Raw genomic sequence first — 18,794 nt, 5'->3', positions numbered from 1 at the left:
TGGGGGAAGGGTGTCTCACAGAAACTTATAAAATTCCAACAGACTAGACAGGGTAAATGTGGGAAGGATGTTCCCAATGACCAGGGGTCACAGTCTAAGGATATGGGGTAGGCCATTTTGGACTGAGATAAGAAATTTATTCACCAAGGGAATGGTGAGCCTATGGAATTCTCTGCCACAGAGAGTGGTTGAAGTAAAAACATTGAACGTTTTCAAGAAGGAATGAGTGTAATTCTTAGAGTGAAAGGGGTCAAAGTGTATGGGAATAAAGTGGGAACAGGGTGCTGAGTTGGATGATCAGTGGAGCAAGCCCAAATAGCCTACTCCTATGTCTCAATAGCCCATAGCACTGGACTATAACATGCATGTGGGCAGAGGTGGGTACTACAGATGCTGGAGATTAGAGTCAAGATTAGAGTGGTGCTGGAAAAGCACAGCAAGTCAGGCAGCATCCAAGGAAAAGGAAAATCGATGTTTCGGGCAAACACCCTTCATCAGAAATTCCTGATGAAGGGCTTTTACCTGAAACATCGATTTTCCTGATCCTCAGATGCTACCTGACCTGCTGTGCTTTTCCAGCACCACTCTAATCTTGACTATAGCATGCATGCGAAGATAAATTCTGCCACAATATCATAAACTCTTTGAAGGGGTGAGGTAGTCTTTTTGGTGACTGGTACATATCAAATTGGTGCGAACAGCATGAGACACATCCTTATTTTGATGGACTGGATTCAAGACTTGCCTTCTTGCCCTAATTGTGATGGAAGTTGTGGCTGTTGTCAGAACTACCTCCCAGAGAACTGAAGAAAATAAAATTTACCATCAGCCAAATACATTGCACACTCTGCCCATTGATGGTTATGTTCATCCTTTCACAACACGTAGGTGTCACTGGTAAGACAGGCAATGATATTTTCCTCTTTTTTACTTGAGAAGGTAATGGTGAGCTATCTTCTTGAACTGCTGCAGTTCACTTGTGAGTGCATCCGCTGTGCTGATATGGGAGAATTTCAGGTTTTTACTGAGCAATGATGAAAGAATGGAAATATGATGGAATACATGCAATGGCTAGACATTGTCCTGCTAGAGATATCTCCTCAATGAATAGTATGTTTCAATTATCTGAATGTTTTCCAGGTCTTGCTGTGTGTGGACGTTAGCTGCTCTGTTGTTTGAGGAGATGTGAATGGAATGTAATAACTGTGCAATCATCAGCCAAAATAAACACACAGAACAAACTTTAGCTATCGATTAACTCTGGATTTGTACCTAGAAATAACAAGACTAGAGGGAATAATTTAGGAATAGGAATAGGAATTTTCACTGGAGTTTAGAAGAACTGTGGGGGAAGGGTGTCTCACAGAAACCTGACAATCACCTGATGAAGGAGCGTCGCTCCGAAAGCTAGTGTGCTTCCAATTAAACCTGTTGGACTATAACCTGGTGTTGTGTGATTTTTAACTTAACACAGAAACCTGGTTGCGTCAAGCAGATTCTGGTGTTTTAGATTATTATACACTTGCTATCTTCTGTACGGAACCCCTTGAATCTAAAATCAAATACTTAATGCCTGATGCCCCAAATCTTTTCTTTCTGTTTTTAATAAACTAACATTATCCATTATGCAATGTTTGTTTAAAAGTGCAATGTTTCACTTCTGCTCAGATGTACCTTTCTGGGCAATACAATCACACCCCAATAATAGTTCTACACAACAACAAGATGGAACTGAACAGCTGCATAGTGCAAAACTTTACACGGGGATTAGTTTTAGGTCAAACAAGCTTTCAAAGAAACGAAACATTCAAAGACGTCCTCAAATAATTTACTTTGTTACAAACTGTCGCATACATGCCAGATGTATGTCAAATTCCATCCAAGTTAAATAAACTGCATTGGTAGAAATATGTGGATTATGATATAAAGTCAGAGTCATAGAGATGTGCAGCATGGAAACAGACCCTTCGGTCCAACCCATCCATGCCGACCAGATATCCCAACCCAATCTAATCCCACCTCCCAGCATCCGGCCCATATCCCTCCAAACCCTTCCCATTCATGTACCCATCCAGATGCCTTTTAAGTGTTGCAATTGTACCAGCCTTCACTACTTCCTCTGGCAGCTCATTCCATACACCTACCAACCTCTGCGTGAAACAATTGCCCCTTACGTCTCTTTAATATCTTGCCTCTCTCACCCTAAACCAATGCCCTCTAGCTCTGGACTCCCCAGAAAAGAGACTTTGTCTATTTATCCTATCCATGCCCCTCATGATTTTATAAACCTCTATAACGTCACCCCTCGGCCTCCGATGCTCCAGGGAAAACAGTTCTAGCCCATTCAACCTCTCCTTATAGCTCAAACCCTCCAACCCTGGCAACATCCTTGTATATCTTTTCTGAACCCTTTCAAGTTTCACAACATCTCTCTGATAGGAAGGAGACCAGAATTGCACATAAAGTGTTGCAAATTTTGAGGAATTTATTGTTAAACAATTCTACAACTGATAGTTTGCAACATTTCTTTTAATATTGTTACAAAATTAGGTGCAATAAATACATGTTTGAACAGGTAATCTATTATTACATTATTTTTATTTTCCTTTATATCAGCAAAATAAATCCCAGTATCACAGTTCATCAATTCACATTGCACAAAATCACTGCATACAATCAATGTAAACTGACATCTATTGCTTTCCCCCATAAAACCTTTGCCAGCAAAAATGAAAAGAGGCATGAACTCAAGTTTGTATACATGCACAACAAACAGCATACTCCAAAGCAGTATTAAATGGGCTGGGGGCCACTTGCGGCCTGCCACCTGTGCCCCTCAGCTGATGTGCTGTTCAGTTGGCTCCCACTGACGGTCTCTTTTGCTCCACCCTAAAATTAAAAGCTGCCACGTCTCAATGTCTTACAAAAGGTAAACGGGAATTTCGGTGCAAAAAGTGGGGGAGAGTCCTCTTAAAAATAGATCATTGGTCCCATGGAGTTTCCCCGTCTTCGGGGAACGCTAGCTCACCTCCATTTTACAACTTCCTATTGTGATATAATTGAAATTAGCAGCTCCTTGTGTGGGCTACTTCAGGCACAGGTCTACATTCTATTAATCTATTTCCTCAACAGTGAACCCTAGACATAAGTTACTGATTGACCTTCCGTAAAATCCCCAAGTGTATGACAGGTCAGATAACAATGTAAACCATTGTGTTGTTTAGCACTTTCCAGACAGTGTTATTCCATATTCTGAACGTAGGTCTTCTTACACTGCTTTCATCCTTGGTATTGTACATAAGAAGCTGAAATTACACTGCCCACTCATATCACTAAGGAACAAGAGGTGGTAGAGATCCATCTAAACAGAAAGCAACATGCAGTACTTGCTTATCTCTGATCACATTAATTTGAATTGATGAAAAGCAAATAGTGTTTAACTGTTGCAATCAATAAAAATAAGATTTGTGAGCAGCAGTCATTCATTTATTTTTAAATAAATCATTAACTGTTAAATAAATCAAATCATTTCCCTCTTTTAATAAAAGAAAATTACTGCAGATGCTGGAGATCTGTAACAAAAAAAACAGCAATAGAGACTGCTGGAGAAACTCAGCAGGTTTGGCAGCATCTGTAGAGAGAAAAACGCAGCTAATGTTTCAAGTCTGATATTTTCAGAAGAAATCATACCAGACTTGAAACGTTAACTTCATTTCTCTCTCATGGATGCTGCCAGACCTATTGAGTTCCTCCAGCATTCTCTGCATTTGTTTTTCCTGCCCTCCTGATTCAGTTTGGACAAATAGATTGATTCAGGGCAACACTATTCACTGCATCGGTGTGGAGGTGTGATGCACAGAAATGCAGTCACAATAGCTCTCTCAGTAACAGGAGTCAGCTAGCTGTGCATTTTGCTTCTTTTGCAATTCCTTCTTCTACTATCACACACCCTATCACAGAAAGGTCAATTATTACAGGGGCCAAGTTTAACAAGCTGGTTCCTTTCTGTGCTGTAACAGTTCTATGGTTCTACATGAAAGGTTGTTCATCTGTCCAAAGTGTCAGCTCCTGTTGCAATATTTGGAGCTTTCACTTGCAGTAAAAGCAGCTAAGGAGAGAGAGAGACATCAGCTGTTTCACTACTGTGACTGTCTGATAGCTGCTAAACACAATTCCAACTTTAAGCTGAGGGGTGAGGCGATTTTCATAACATAGAGCTTCTGTTCTGAAGCCAAAGCATTATGAAGTCATTTATACCTTGAGGACATGTCATCAACAGTAGGTGTACAGTTCTCCTGCCAATGGAGTTCCAATGACTTCAGGTGGACCAACATTTGTTTTTATATATATTTGGCACCTCTTAGTCCAACCATCTGAATGCACGGAGTTGATTCAATTTGCTGTCACAATTATGTTATAAAGCAAGCACATAGAAAGATCAGCTCCACATTGATTCCCAGGCTCTGAAATGTATACCCTGTCACTCCAAATTGACTACTTGGTTTCAAAAATTTACTTGAAGTTATTTTTCCACTGCTAAAATCCCTAGCTATTACCAGCGTTAACCCATCCCCATTTGCATATGCACAAACCATGAGACTACATTAAAAAAGCCTCAGTTTGGAGATGTGTTAACTAAACAGGTAAACTCCTGAGAACAGCATGCTGAAGCTGAAGTCATACCTCTATTTTAACAGTCTCTCCAAGGACCTCAACTTCACAATAAAAGGGACCTCTTAGAAATTTGCTTTGAGATGTACTTCCAGCATTGTCTCCAGTACAAAAGCATCACCCATTCCATAGTAAGTGTATCCTGTTTTAATCATCTGCTGCTGGCCTTGAATGGGAATAGCTGAGACTGACTTGAAAAGGCATTTTAAAAATAAAATGAGAGAAACAACTTCCAGAGTTCATGCACTGGAGGACTGTATACTGTAGCGCTGGTATCAGTGAGATAATTACAAGACTCTTTCAAGGAAATGTTTTTACACTGTTTTCGTTTAGTCTTAAATTAAAGCAGAAAGTTAGTCTACCCAGGTATGCTGCTGCTTAATGTATTTCCTCTCCTCATAAATACTGTACATTGCGACATTTTGTCAGTAGCCTCACAGAGACTCCAGATAATATACAATAATTCATTAAACATGGTGTCTTGCAACAAATAATGTGCTATGTCAGTTTTGATCTTGGCAAGGTTTCAGTTAGTTTTCCTTCATTAAATGTCTTTTTTTGTAGTTTCTTGTACTTGTCTGCACTCACTTTCAGCTATAACATTACATTAATAATGAAAATATGGGTCAAAAAAGTTTATTGAGCACAGACTATGCTTGTTTGTTCCACACAATCTTTAGGAAGGGAACATGAACTGGCTTATCTGGAATGAACATTCAAGCATGAACATAGATTGAAAGGTTCAGCTGAGCTGTACTTTTGCAGTAAAGCACTGTATTCACAATACTACTGCCACATGCCATCAATATAATAGAATACTTCTTTAAATGATAAATTATCAATTTACTCATTCGACCAGACAACAAAAAAGAACTCTATATATATATTCAAAGAGCAATGTACATAACAATTTTAAATCCAAATGATCAAGTATTTCCAATGGCCAACTCAACGCATTGCATCTTTGTCAACATCTGATGAGGAAAAAACCCCTTAAAATTACTAAGTGACTCGTGTGTCATCAGCTTTTCAGTGTTATTAGTTATGCGTGTGAGTGAGTTGGTGACAGGTTGTTTATAAATGTCTATGTGAATGAAATAGATGAAGGCTGTGCCTATATTTTCATGCATGTTGATGTAAATGTGTGAGAGTGGGTATGTCTGTGTTTGGGTGTGTCGGTGTGAATGTGTGAGTATCTGTTAGTGGCAGCTTTTGTGTGAGAACTTGATGTGTGCAACTGCATGACTGACATGTAAGTGTGAGAATGTCACTGTGTGAAGGTGCCCGTGTGACAGTGAGGTATGTGGGTGCAGCCTCAAGTGTACCCATGCACTCCACACAGTATAAAAATCCTCTCAAGCACTCTTTTTATTTTCCCAGACCTGAATCCAAGGATATTCAGAAAGTAAACAGGTTGGGATCTGCTCCAGGGCTTCTCTTGAATGTGGATTTTGATGTAATGAATTTCTGAAGCACTTTCGTATTTTTGTTCAAAGCCGGATTTTGGTAACAAATGATTTGCTGAAATCCTTGACTTCCTCTGGAGTTTGGACTTTCTCATACCCCAGCCAATCCATGGCATGTTGGCAGTATTCCTCCACTTGTTTGATTTGGGAGTAGGTCATCTGGGTCCGCCATGCATTGGCAGCCTGGGTGGCGTTTCGGGAAGAAACACTGAAGGGCTTTTTGGAGGAGTAACTGGAGCCCATGGTCATGTTGAGCATGAATCTCTCAATGTCCTCACTGACTGACAGGTTGACAAAGTGATACATGTCCTTGAGGTACCTGATGGGGTCTTCCACCAGGTCTTCATAACGCACTATCCGGTAATTGTCCTTCAGCCAGTCCGGCAGTTCCCTCACCATCTGCGCAGTCCTGACCATGCTGGTGCAGATCACCTCCAGGGCATTGAGAGCATGGTAGTCCACTGCATCCCGCCTGGTCCTCTGGTACCCATCGTACACCTTCAACCGACGCCCCTTGGGATCCTTACTGCGCATCACCTGCAGGCTCTCCCGGATCAGACCATTCCTCGATTTGATCCGGGAGCTAGCCACGGCCCTGGGATCCCTGACCAAGTGGATCACCTTGAGGTTGACGAAGGGGTCCTTCATCAGAGGGGCCAAAATGTTCAGGTCGAAAATGCGGACGCCCTTGATGACAATGGTGCTGTATTTGTGGCACTCAGCTTCCAGGGAGTCTAGGTGCTGAGGTGGGCACTCGTTCTTGCACACGTGTTCGTCGATCAGGCCCACCTTGTCCTTCCTGTACGCCTTGCAGAGCGGGTAGGAGCAGACCACCTTGTTGCGGGGCGCCCCGAAGATGCCCATGCTGGTGATGTTGTTGCCCCCGTTGTAGAGCTGGAAGATGGAGAGGTCACAGTGGTACAGGAAGCCCAGCATGTCGCGGGCTGCCCCCTGCAGAGTGAGGGCATCTCCCGGGTACAGCTTCTGCCAGATGTGCCACATGGGCTCGTAGAGGAAGAAGACATCGGGGTTCTGGTTGAAGAGCTCCCCCACAAAGGAAGAGCCCGATCGCCATGTTGTGAACACATAGACATGTTGGCGCCCACTGGAGCTGTTCTGGGGAGCAGAGGGCCGCTGGTGTTCCACCGTGTAACGGAGAGGGTACGGCACATACTTCACCTGGGTACACTCCTTCGTCCCTTTATAGTCGGTGAAGTGTAGCATGGTCAGCACCAGCAGCAGAATGTAGCCCAGCACCAGCAGAGCTGCCTTCCTCCGGAGCACTTTCATCTTCCCTCGGTTTCCGCTCACTCTGCCAAATGGAAACTAATTTCCATCAGATGCTCAGCCTGGCTCCTCGCATCTCTGCACCAACCTCCTCCTCCGGCTGCTGCTCTTATTGACAGCAGACGGTCTCACATCGTGTCCCGGCCATGGCAAAGGCGGATAGCCGCTCCGACTGTGGGGGGCAGTGAGCTCCTCAGGCCCGCTCCCACCCGGAGCTGCTCCCCCTCCGCTCCCTCTCCCTCTGTCTCCCCCCCCCCCCCCGAGCTCGCTCCTGTTCTGTATCTGACTCTGTCTCTCTCTGTCTCCAAGTCTCTCCCGCACCCCAACAGCAATGAGGGAGAGGGAGGAAATGTGAATTCTTTGCAGCTTCCGAGTGTAAGCTGCAGCTGCTGCCTGTTCCTCTCTCTCTCTCTCTGGTTTCAGATTCCAACAGAGACTGTCCCCTTGAGTTCCCAATTCCCCCTCTCAACTCGATGTCTCTCCTCCGTCACTCTCTCCCCTCCTCACTCTGATCATTTATAGCCATTCAGCGGCACACTGCCTCCCCTCTCTCTCTCCCCTCCCTCCCTCTCTCTCTCTCCTTTTTCCTCTCTCTCCTCCTCCCTCTGTCTCCCAGCCTCTTCCTTCTCGCTCCTCCCCTCTCTCCTTTTTTTCCTCCTCTCTCTCCCTTTTTCTCCTCTCTCCCTTTTTCCTCCTCCCCCTCTCCTGTCTCCTCTCTCTCTCTTTGTGAACGTTGAAGCAGCGGCTCTCACGGGGAACCGGGACAAAGCTTCCCCGTCGTAGCTCCAGTCGGTCGATGTACCAGCATCTTCTATTCGGTGCAGTCTGAACAAATATATATATATATATATATATACACACACACACCCTGCCCAAGGAGGTAGGGAGGGGGTGGTGTGACAGGGAGAATGAGGGCAGGGATGAGCTGTCTGTGCCCCCCGCCCCCTCCAGCCCCTCTATCTGTCTCTCTCTCTCACACACACTCTCTCCTGTCTCTGGTTTTTTTAAATCCCTCACTCCGATTGGACTCGGTCGGTCTGAATGCCCTTCCTCTCTGGGTGAGTGGCAGACAATCCTGTCAGTCAAAGCTGCAGCCCATTGTCGGTGTGGATTGGCAGGGGTATGGGGCTGCAGGAGGGAGTGGGGGTGAGTTTGAAAGCTCAAGTGAGTGAGCCCTGTCTGTCCCATTTAATAAAGTGCCCCCTCAGAGAATCGGAATCCCCACCCCCTGTGACACAGTGGAACGCACTGACATCGCTGCACGTTTGTTCAAGTGGAAAATATTACGCGGATAAAAGCTGCTTAAAGCTGCACTGTCCCCTCAGCTCACTGTCTCTCACTCCTTCCCCAGCCCCAGGCTCATGTGAATAAAGCGGCAAATCAACTGCGCCAGAGATGGCCAGTACAATATACCCCGCCTACCCAGGAACCCCCACACACACCAACCCCCGCCCCCCCCCCCCCCCCCCCCAATAACCTCCTCCACCCACACACAGACTATCCTAAATATTACACCCCACACACACCAACCCCCACATCATCATCCTCACACACACCAACCCTCCCACAATAACCTCCTCCACCCACACACACACCAACCCTCCCACAATAACCTCCTCAACCCACACACAGACAATCCTAAACATTACACCCCATACACACCAACCCCCACAACATCATCCTCACACACACCAAGCCTCCCACAATAAACTCCACACACCATCCTGTACACAGCACCCCACGCCCGCGAACCCCCTACACATACCCACCCATAACACCACCCCACACACATCACCCACATGCACACCACCTATACACAACTCACCCCCCCAACAAACACACCGTCATCCCCCCAACATGCTTCCATTCATACACACCACACCCCTATACACAACACACCCCCACAAACCACCATCAACCCACACACATAGCAGCACATACACACATGCCCCCCCACTCACACACAACACACACTACCATCCGAAAACACACAACCTATACACACACCACTCCCATCACCCATAAACATTACCACCACCCACACACACTACCACCACCCATAAACACTGCCACCACCCACAAAAACTACCACCACCCATAAACATTACCACCACCAACAAACACTACCACCACCCATGAACACAACCACCACCAACAAACACTACCACCACCCATAAACACTACCACCACCCATAAACACTACCATCACCCACAAACACTGCCACCACCCATAAACACAACCACCACCAACAAACACTATCACCACCCATAAACACTACCACCACCAACAAACACTACCACCACCCATAAACACTACCATCACCCACAAACACTGCCACCACCCATAAACACTACCACCACCAACAAACACTACCACCACCCATAAACACTACCACCACCCACATAAACACCACCACCACCCATAAACACTACCACCACCCACACACACTACCACCACCCATAAACACTACCACTACTAACAAACACTACCACCACCCATAATACAACCACCACCCACAAACACTACCACCAACCATAAACACTACCACCACCCACACACTACCACCACCCATAAACACTCTCACCACCCACAAACACTACCACCACCCATAAACACTATCACCACCCATAAACACTACCACCAACCATAAACACTCCCACCACCTACAAACACTACCACCACCCATAAACACTACCACCACCCACAAACACTACCACCACCCATAAACACTACCACCACCAACAAACACTACCACTACCCACACAAACACTACCACCACCCACAAACACTACCACCACCCTTAAACACTCACACCACCCATAAACACTACCACCACCCACAAACACTACCACCACCCACATAAACACTACCACCACCCATAAACACTACCACCACCCACAAACACCTCTCACCAACCATAAACACTACCACCACCCACAAACACTACCACCACCCACACAAACATTACCACCACTTACAAACACTACCACCACCCACACAAACACTACCACCACCTACAAACACTACCACCACTCACACAAACACTACCACCACACACACACACCACTACTACCATCAGCCACATATACACACACCATACCACCATCACACAAACCTTTCAGAAGAGCACATTAGGACATAAGACACTGACGCACTACAAATTGAAATCTCTTGAGAGAATGTATTGCAAATGTTTTGTATGCATTACTTTGAAGAATCCTTGTTTTTATTCGGGGCCTTGGGATATTCCAGAACACTTTAGAACCAATGCAGTAAGTTTGAAGAATAAATCCAAAGAACTGCAGATGCTGAAAGTCAGAAACAAAATCAGAAATTGCTGGAAAATCTGAGCAGCTCAGGCAGCGTCTATCGAGAGTTAATGTTTTGGCTCCAGTGACCCTTTTTTAGAACTGACTGTAGCTGTGAAAAGTTTGGTATTTATGCTGAAGATGAGTTGGGGGGAAGTGGAGAGAGAACCCAGTGAGAGGGAACAATAGTTGGATGCTGGCCAACCTTGCTCTCTCAGGCTTGCTGCAGTGCTCCAGTGAAGCCCAGAGCAAACTGGGAGAACAACATCTGATTTTCCACTTGGGGACTCTGAAGCCTTCAGTACTCAATATCGAGTTCAATAATTTTATGGCCCAAGCACCTTTCTCCATGTCCTTTCCCCAACCCCCCCACACACCAGGCCTTGTCATCACACAGGTAAAAACAATGACTGCAGATGCTTGAAACCAGATTCTGGATCAATGGTGCTGGAAGAGCACAGCAGTTCAGGCAGCATCGAGGAACTTCAGCAAAATTGATGTTTCGGGCAAAAGCCCTTCATCAGGATTGTCATCACACAGGTTGCCATCACAAACAACCCATTGTCAGCCTCTAATGATCCCCATTAGCTGCTATTCATTCTCCCAGGCTAATCTTTACCCATTCATTTATATGTCCAACTGTTTTTCTCTCTCTCTGGGCACCGTCTCCACATATTGTTTACTCCTCCCGCCCCATTTTCTGCACCAACCATTTCCAGCTATAATCAATTCTGAAGAGGGGTCAGTGGACATGAAACAATAACTCTGGTTTCTCTGTACTGCTGAGTTTTCCTAGTAATTTCTGTTTCTGATTTCCACAGTTTGCACAGAGTAAGTTCCCACAAACAGCAGATCATGTAATGTTTGAGTAATGTTGATTGATGAATAAACATTGACCAAACCGCAAGGGAGAACTCTTGTGCTTTTCAGAATGGTGCCATGGGATACAATACATTTCCCCTGAGAGAACAGGGAGAAACTCAACCTTAATATCTCATCTGAAAGAGTGTGCTTCTAACCTTAAAACAATCCCTCATGACCACACAAAGTTTAGACTTCTGTGCTGGGTTTCTGGGGTGAGAGCTTAAACTACAATCTCCTAACCTCAGAGACTAATTGAGCCTCAATTGTCTCCTGCTGTAAAGTAAGAAAAAACAATTCTGAGAGCAGAAAGTGCTTCTACGTTTGTTGCCCAGTAGCAACTTTGTCAAGCTGCTTATAAATGAAGCTGGCAGGTGTTATTGCGTTTTGATGCACAGTACCCAACAATATGTTTTAACTTCTTACTGTTCTGGTCTGAAGTTTCCATTTTCTGTAGCCATGATTATCACTGACTATTAAAGGTGAAATCATACAGTATAGAAAGAGGCCATTCAGCCCATCTGTACCATCTAAGCTACTCGTTCCATTTCCAGCACTAAGCCCATGTAACCACACAGGGCAAAAGTGAGGACTGCAGATGCTGGAAACCAGAGCTTATATCAGAGTGGTGCTGGAAAAGCACAGCAGATCAGGCAGCAGCCGAGGAGCAGGAGTGTAACCACACTTCAAGTGATCATCTAAGTACCTTTCCCACCCCAACTACCCTCCCACGCAGTGCATTCCAGAGCCCCACTACACTCTGGGTGAAATAGGTCAGAATACTAGCAATAGGTCATTCAGTTCATTCAATCTCTATTAGTGCTTGAGGAAACTTGTTGGGCTTGGACAGTTTGGTCCTGATCATTGTCCCCACCACACTGAGCTGATTAGTATCCTGCTCCAGGATCACCAGTGTTACTTTTACCTTTTAAAATTTGGGTCTACTGTACCTGAATAATTTATCCCTGTGCATCAAATTCCCAGAACCTGGATGCCATCTTGTGAAGAGACACAAAGGGGAAACAGAGCAGGGAAAGCGTGAGTATGAAGGAGGGGAATCTGTGGGGTGGGGAAGAAGAGGGACAGATTATGGTGAAGAGGGGAAGCAGTGGGGAAGAGAGGAAACAGAGTACAGATAGAGGGCATTCACAGTGAGGAATGTTAGAGAAGGTGGGAACATTTTCGGGATCCCTTCAATTTCAAATTCCTGTACTATTTAAGAGACCTGAGTAACATGAGTGTATATCAAGATTACTTAAACTAAGAAATGTTGTACTGCTCTCCTTGTGACATCTTTTATCCTGCATTATGTTATAGAGTCACAGAGATGTAGAGCATAGAAGCAGACCTTTCGGTCGAACTCATCCATGCCAACCAGATATCGTAAATTAATCTAGTCCCATTTGCCAGCATTTGGTTCATATCTTTCTAAACTCTTCTTATTCATATACCCATCCAGTTGCCTTTTTAGAACATAGAACATAGAACAATACAGCGCAGAACAGACCCTTCGGCCCTCAATGTTACGCTGACCTGTGAACTATTCTCAGCTCCTCCCCCTATACTATCCCAAAATCATCCATGTGTTTATCTAAGGATTGTTTAAATCTCCCTAACGTGGCTGAGTTGACTATATTAGCAGGGATTCTCCTGAGGGCATTCCACGCCCTTACTACTCTCTGCGTAAAGAACCTGCCTCTGACATCTGTCTTAAATCTATCACCCCTTAATTTGCAGTTATGCCCCCTCATACACACTGATGTCATCATCCTACCCTATCTACCTGTCTACCCTATCTAATCCTCTGATCATCTTGTATGTCTCTATCAAATCCCCTCTTAGCCTTCTTCTTGCCAATGAGAACAGGTTCAAGTCTCTCAGCCTTTCCTCATAAGACCTTCCCTCCAGACCAGGCAACATCCTGGTAAATCTCCTCTGCACCTTTTCCAATGCTTTCACATCCTTCCTGAAATATGGGGACCAGAACTGTACACAATATTCCAAGTGTGACCGCACCAGCGTTTAGTATAGTTGCAGCATGATTTTGCGGTTCCGGAACTCAATCCCTCTACGAATGAAACCTAACACACCGTATCCTAGCTTTGACAAAGGGTCAGTTAGACTCGAAATGTCAGCTCTTTTCTCTTCTTACAGATGCTGCCAGACCTGCTGAGATTTTCCAGCATTTTCTCTTTTGGTTTCAGATTCCAGCATCCGCAGTAATTTGCTTTTATCCACGTTTCCATTGTCTGCATCCCCTGCATTTTGCTACCCCATTCTATGCATCCTAATTTTGCCTAAACGCATTATAATTGCCCTTGCCCCATCGGTAACTCTTGACCTGTGGCATGTACCTATCCCTTTCCATCGCTAAGCTAAATGTAACTGAATTATGGTCACTCTCTCCAAAGTGCTCACCTACAACTAAATCAAACACCTGGCCTGGTTCATTACCAAGCACCAGATCCAGTGTGGCCTCCCCTCTTGTCAGCCCTTCGACATACTGTGTCAGGAAACCGTCCTGTACACATTGGACACAAACTGATCCATCCGACGTACTAGAGTCATAGAGTCATAGAGATGTACAGTATGGAAACAGACACTTTGTCCAACCTGTCAATGCCGACCAGATATCCCAACCCAATCTAGTCCCACCTTCCAGCACCCGGCCCATATCCCTCCAAACCCTTCCTATTCATATACCCATCCAAATGCCTTTTAAATGTTGCAATTGTACCAGCCTCCACCACTTCTTCTGGTAGCTCATTCCAGACACGTACCACCCTCTGTGTGAAAAAGTTGCCTCTTAGGTCTCTTTTATATCTTTCCCCTCTCACCCTAAACCAAATGCCCTCTAGTTCTGGACTCCCCAACCCCAGGGAAAAGACTTTGTCTATTTATCATATCCATGCCCCTCATAATTTTGTAAACCTCTATAAGGTCACCCCTCAGTCTCTGACGCTCCAGGGAAAACAGCCCCAGCCTGTTCAGCCTCTCCCTGTAGCTCAGATCCTCCAACCCTGGCAACATCCTTGTAAATCTTTTCTGAACCCTTTCAAGTTTCACAACATCTTTCTGATAAGAAGGAGACCAGAATTGCACGCAATATTCCAACAGTGGCCTAACCAATGTCCTGTACAGCCACAACATGACCTCCCAACTCCTGTACTCAATACTCTGATGAATAAAGGAAAGCATACCAAATGCCTTCTTCACTATCCTATCTACCAGCGACTCCACTTTCAAGGAGCTATGAACTTGCACTCCAAGGTCTTTTTGTTCAGCAACACTCCCTTGGACCTTACCATTAAGTGTATAAGTCCTGCTAAGATTTGCTTTCCCAAAATGCAGCACCTCGCATTTATCTGAATTAAACTCCATCTGCCATTTCTCAGCCCATTGGCCCATCCAATCAAGATCCTGTTGTAATCTGAGGTAACCCTCTTCGCTCCCACTATACCTCCAATTTTGGTGTCATCTGCAAACTTACTAACTGTACCTCTTGTGCTCGCATCCAAATAATTTATGTAAATGACTTAAAGTAGTAGACCCAGCACCAATCTTTGTGGCACTTCACTGGTCACAACCCTTCAGTCTGAAAAACAACCCTCCACCACCACCCTCTGTCTTCTACCTTTGAGCCAGTTCTGTATCCAAATGGCTATTTCTCCCTGTATTAAATGAAATCTAACCTTGCTAATCAGTCTCCCATGGGGAACCTTGTCGAAACGCTTTATTGAAGTCCATATAGATCACATCTACCGCTCTGCCCTCATCAATCCTCTTTGTTACTTCCTCAAAAAACTCAATCAAGTTTGTGAGACATGAATTCCCATGCACAAAACCATGTTGACTATCCCTTATCATTCCTTGCCTTTCCAAATACATGTACATCTGTCCCTCAGGATTCCCTCCAACAACTTGCCCAGCACTGACATCAGGCTCACTGGTCTATAGTTCCCTGGTTTGTCTTTACCACCCTTCTTAAACAGTGGCACCACGTTTGCCAACCTCCAGTCTTCCGGCACCTCACCTGTGACTATCGATGATACAAATATCTCAGCGAGAGTTCCAGCAATCACTTCTCTAGCTTCCCACAGAGTACTAGGGTACACCTGATCAGGTCCTGGGGCATTATCCACTTTTATGCATTCCAGACATCCAGCACTTCCTCCTCTGTAATCTGGACATTTTGCAAGATGTCACCATCTATTTCCCTACAGTCTATATCTTCCATATCCTTTTCCACAGTAAATACTGATGCAAAATACTCATTTAGTATCTCCCCCATTCTCTGTGGCTCCACACAAAGGCTGCCTTGCTGGTCTTTGAGGGGCCCTATTCTCTCCCTAGTTACCCTTTTGTCCTTAATGTATTTGTAAAAACTCTTTGGATTCTCCTTAACTCTATTTGCCAAAACTATCTCATGTCCCCTTTTTGCTGGAGTTGTAGCATTTCCAGTCAATGTTGGAGAAGTTAAAGTCCACCATAATGACCACCCTGTCCCTTTCACTCCCATTCAGAATAATTTTGCCTATCCTCTCTTCCACCTCCCTGTAACTCTGCGGAGGCCTATAAAAAACTCCAGCAGTGTGACCTCTCCTCTCTTGTTTCTAACCTCAACCCACACTACCTCAGTAGACAAATCCTCATCAAAAGTTCTGTCAGCCACCGTTATACTATCCTTGACTAACAAGGCCACGCCTCCCCCTCTTTTACCGCCTTGCCTGTTTTTAATGAAAGATCTAAACCCTGGAACCTGCAACATCCATTCCACACCCTGCTCTATCCATGTCACCGAAATGGCCACAACATCGAAGTCCCAAGTACCTATCCATGCTGCAAGCTCACCTACCTTATTGTGGATACTCTGGTGTTGAATTAGACACACTTCAAACCACTTCGCTGTCTGCCAACACGTTCCTGTGACCCTGAAATCCTGTGCCTGTCCTTCCTACTCTCATCCTCCTATGCACTGCAACTACACCTCAAGTTCCCATCCCCCTGTTAAACACAACCAAATTTTAAATGCTGTAATTGTACTAGCCTCCATCACTTCCTCTGGCAGCTCATTCCATGCACGCACCACCCTCTGCATGAAAATATTGCCCCTTAGATCCGTTTTAAATCTTTCCCTTCTCACTTTATACTGTGATCTCCAGTTCTGGACTCCACTACCTCATGGAAAAGACCTTGACTATTTACCCTATCCATGCCCCTCATTATTTTATAAACCTCTGTAAGATCACCCCTCAACCTCTAATGCTGCAGGGAAAATAGCCCCAGCCTATTCAGTCTCTCCATATAGCTCAAACCTTCCAACCGTGGCAACATCCCCGTAAATCTTTTCTGAATGCTTTCAGGTTTCACATCTGGAATTCGGTTAATAGTGGGGTACCGCAAGGAACTGTTTTGGGGCCACTGTGGAATGTCAGTTTTATAAATGACCTAGGTGAGGGCGTAGGAGGATGGGTTAGTAAATGTGGAGGTGACACTAAGGTCGATGGAGTTGTGGATAATGCTGAAGGATGTTGCAGGTTACAGAGGGATATGGATAAGCTGCAGAGCTGGGCTGAGAGGTGGCAAATGGAGTTTAAAGCTGAAAAGTGTGAGATGATTCACTTTGGAAGGAGCAACAGGAATAAAGAGTACTGGGCTAATGGCTAATGGTAATAGTGTGGATGAGCAGAGAGATCTTGGCGTTCATGTATGTAGATCCCTGAAAGTTGCCACCCAGGTTGATAGGGTTGTTAAGAAGGCATACGGTATGATAGCTTTTATTGGTAGAGAGATTGAATTTTGGAGCCCCCACGAGGCCATGCTGCACCTGGGGTATTGCGTGAAGTTCTGGTCACTGCATTATAAGAAGGATGTGGAAGCTTTGGAAAGGGTTCAGAGGAGATTTACTAGGATGTTGCCTGGTATGGAGGGAAGGTCTCATGACAGAAGGCCGAGGGACCTGAGGCTGTTTTCATTAGAAGAAGGTTGAGAGGTGACTTAATTGAAACATGTAAGATAATCAGAAAGTTAGATAGGGTGGACAATGAGAGCCTTTTTCCTCACTTGGTGATGGCTAACATGAGGGGACATAGCTTCAAACTGAGGGGTGATAGATATAGGACAGATTTCAAAGGTAGTTTCTTTACTCAGAGAGTAGAAGGGGTGTGGAACGCACTGCATGCAACAGTAGTAGACTCGCCAACTTTAAGGGCATTTAAATGGTCATTGGATAAAGATATGGATGAAAATGGAATGGTGTCGAATAGGTGGGCTTCAGATTGGTTCCACAGGTCGGCACAACATCGAGGGTTGAAGGGCCTGTACTGTGCTGTTATGTTCTATGTTCTATCTTTCCTATCGCAAGGAGACCAGAATTGAAAGAAATTCCAAAAGTGGCCAAACCAATGTTCTGTATAGCTGCAAGCTGACCTCCCAACTCTTATACTCAATGTACTGACTCAATATAATTATAATTAATTTTGATATATTAGATCCAACTGAGGCATTCAGGAAGGCATTAGATGATGATTTTAAAGGAAGCAATGTGCAGGTTTATAGTGAAAAGGCAGGAATTTAGCATTAAGGCATAGTCATTCAGAGAACCAGTGTGGATGCGATGAGCTCTTTTCATGGTGTTACAATTCTGTGAATCAGATTATGTAGCTTTGCAACTTTGGAGTGGATGATCAATGGGTCTAGAGAACTGGCACAAAAATTAGCGAAAGCAACAATTCAGCCAGTTAGACCACAGAATGAAATAAACAGACTCTGGAATTCATTTTGAAAGAGTGATCACTTTCAAATAGAGAAGTTATGTTAAACTTTTACCAAACCTTGGTTTGATCACACTCAGAGCACTGTGAACACTTTCAGTTCCATGTTATGAAAAGTATGCAGAAGCTGGAGGCACGTAGAAGAAGGACATCAATATCAATTTGGATAAAAATAAAATTTGTTTATGGACAAGAAATGCGAGTCATGGTTAATGGTTGACTTTTTAAAATCGGGAGATGGGGGAAAATTCTGTTCCAAAGTATTATTATTGAATCTGCACTAGGACCAATGCTTTTTCGATGCATATAAATGACACGTTATTCTAATGCAGAATAAAATTAAGCATGTATGATCTTGGGCTTCACAAATAAAGAAATAGAGTAGCTTTGAGCCTTCATGAGGCTCTGAATAAGCCATAGTTAGAGG

General features: G+C 44.6%; 1 protein-coding gene across 1 annotated transcript; it reads right to left on the bottom strand.

Moving 5' to 3' along the window:
• Window positions 1–2,465: 2,465 nt before the first annotated feature.
• chst2b (carbohydrate (N-acetylglucosamine-6-O) sulfotransferase 2b) lies at window positions 2,466–7,980 on the bottom strand. The gene has a single exon (XM_043702766.2). The coding sequence runs from the start codon at window positions 7,425–7,427 to the stop codon at window positions 6,162–6,164; it is 1,266 nt and encodes a 421-aa protein (XP_043558701.1). The 5' UTR covers window positions 7,428–7,980; the 3' UTR covers window positions 2,466–6,161.
• Between the last annotated feature and the right edge of the window lie 10,814 nt (window positions 7,981–18,794).

This window comes from Chiloscyllium plagiosum, unplaced genomic scaffold (assembly GCF_037043375.1).
Source record: "Chiloscyllium plagiosum isolate Xiang-an unplaced genomic scaffold, Cpla_swu_hap1 HiC_scaffold_13, whole genome shotgun sequence".
Lineage (NCBI taxonomy): Eukaryota > Metazoa > Chordata > Chondrichthyes > Orectolobiformes > Hemiscylliidae > Chiloscyllium > Chiloscyllium plagiosum.
The sequence above is the reverse complement of the archived record's forward strand: the minus strand, read 5'-3'. Positions and strand labels throughout refer to the sequence as shown.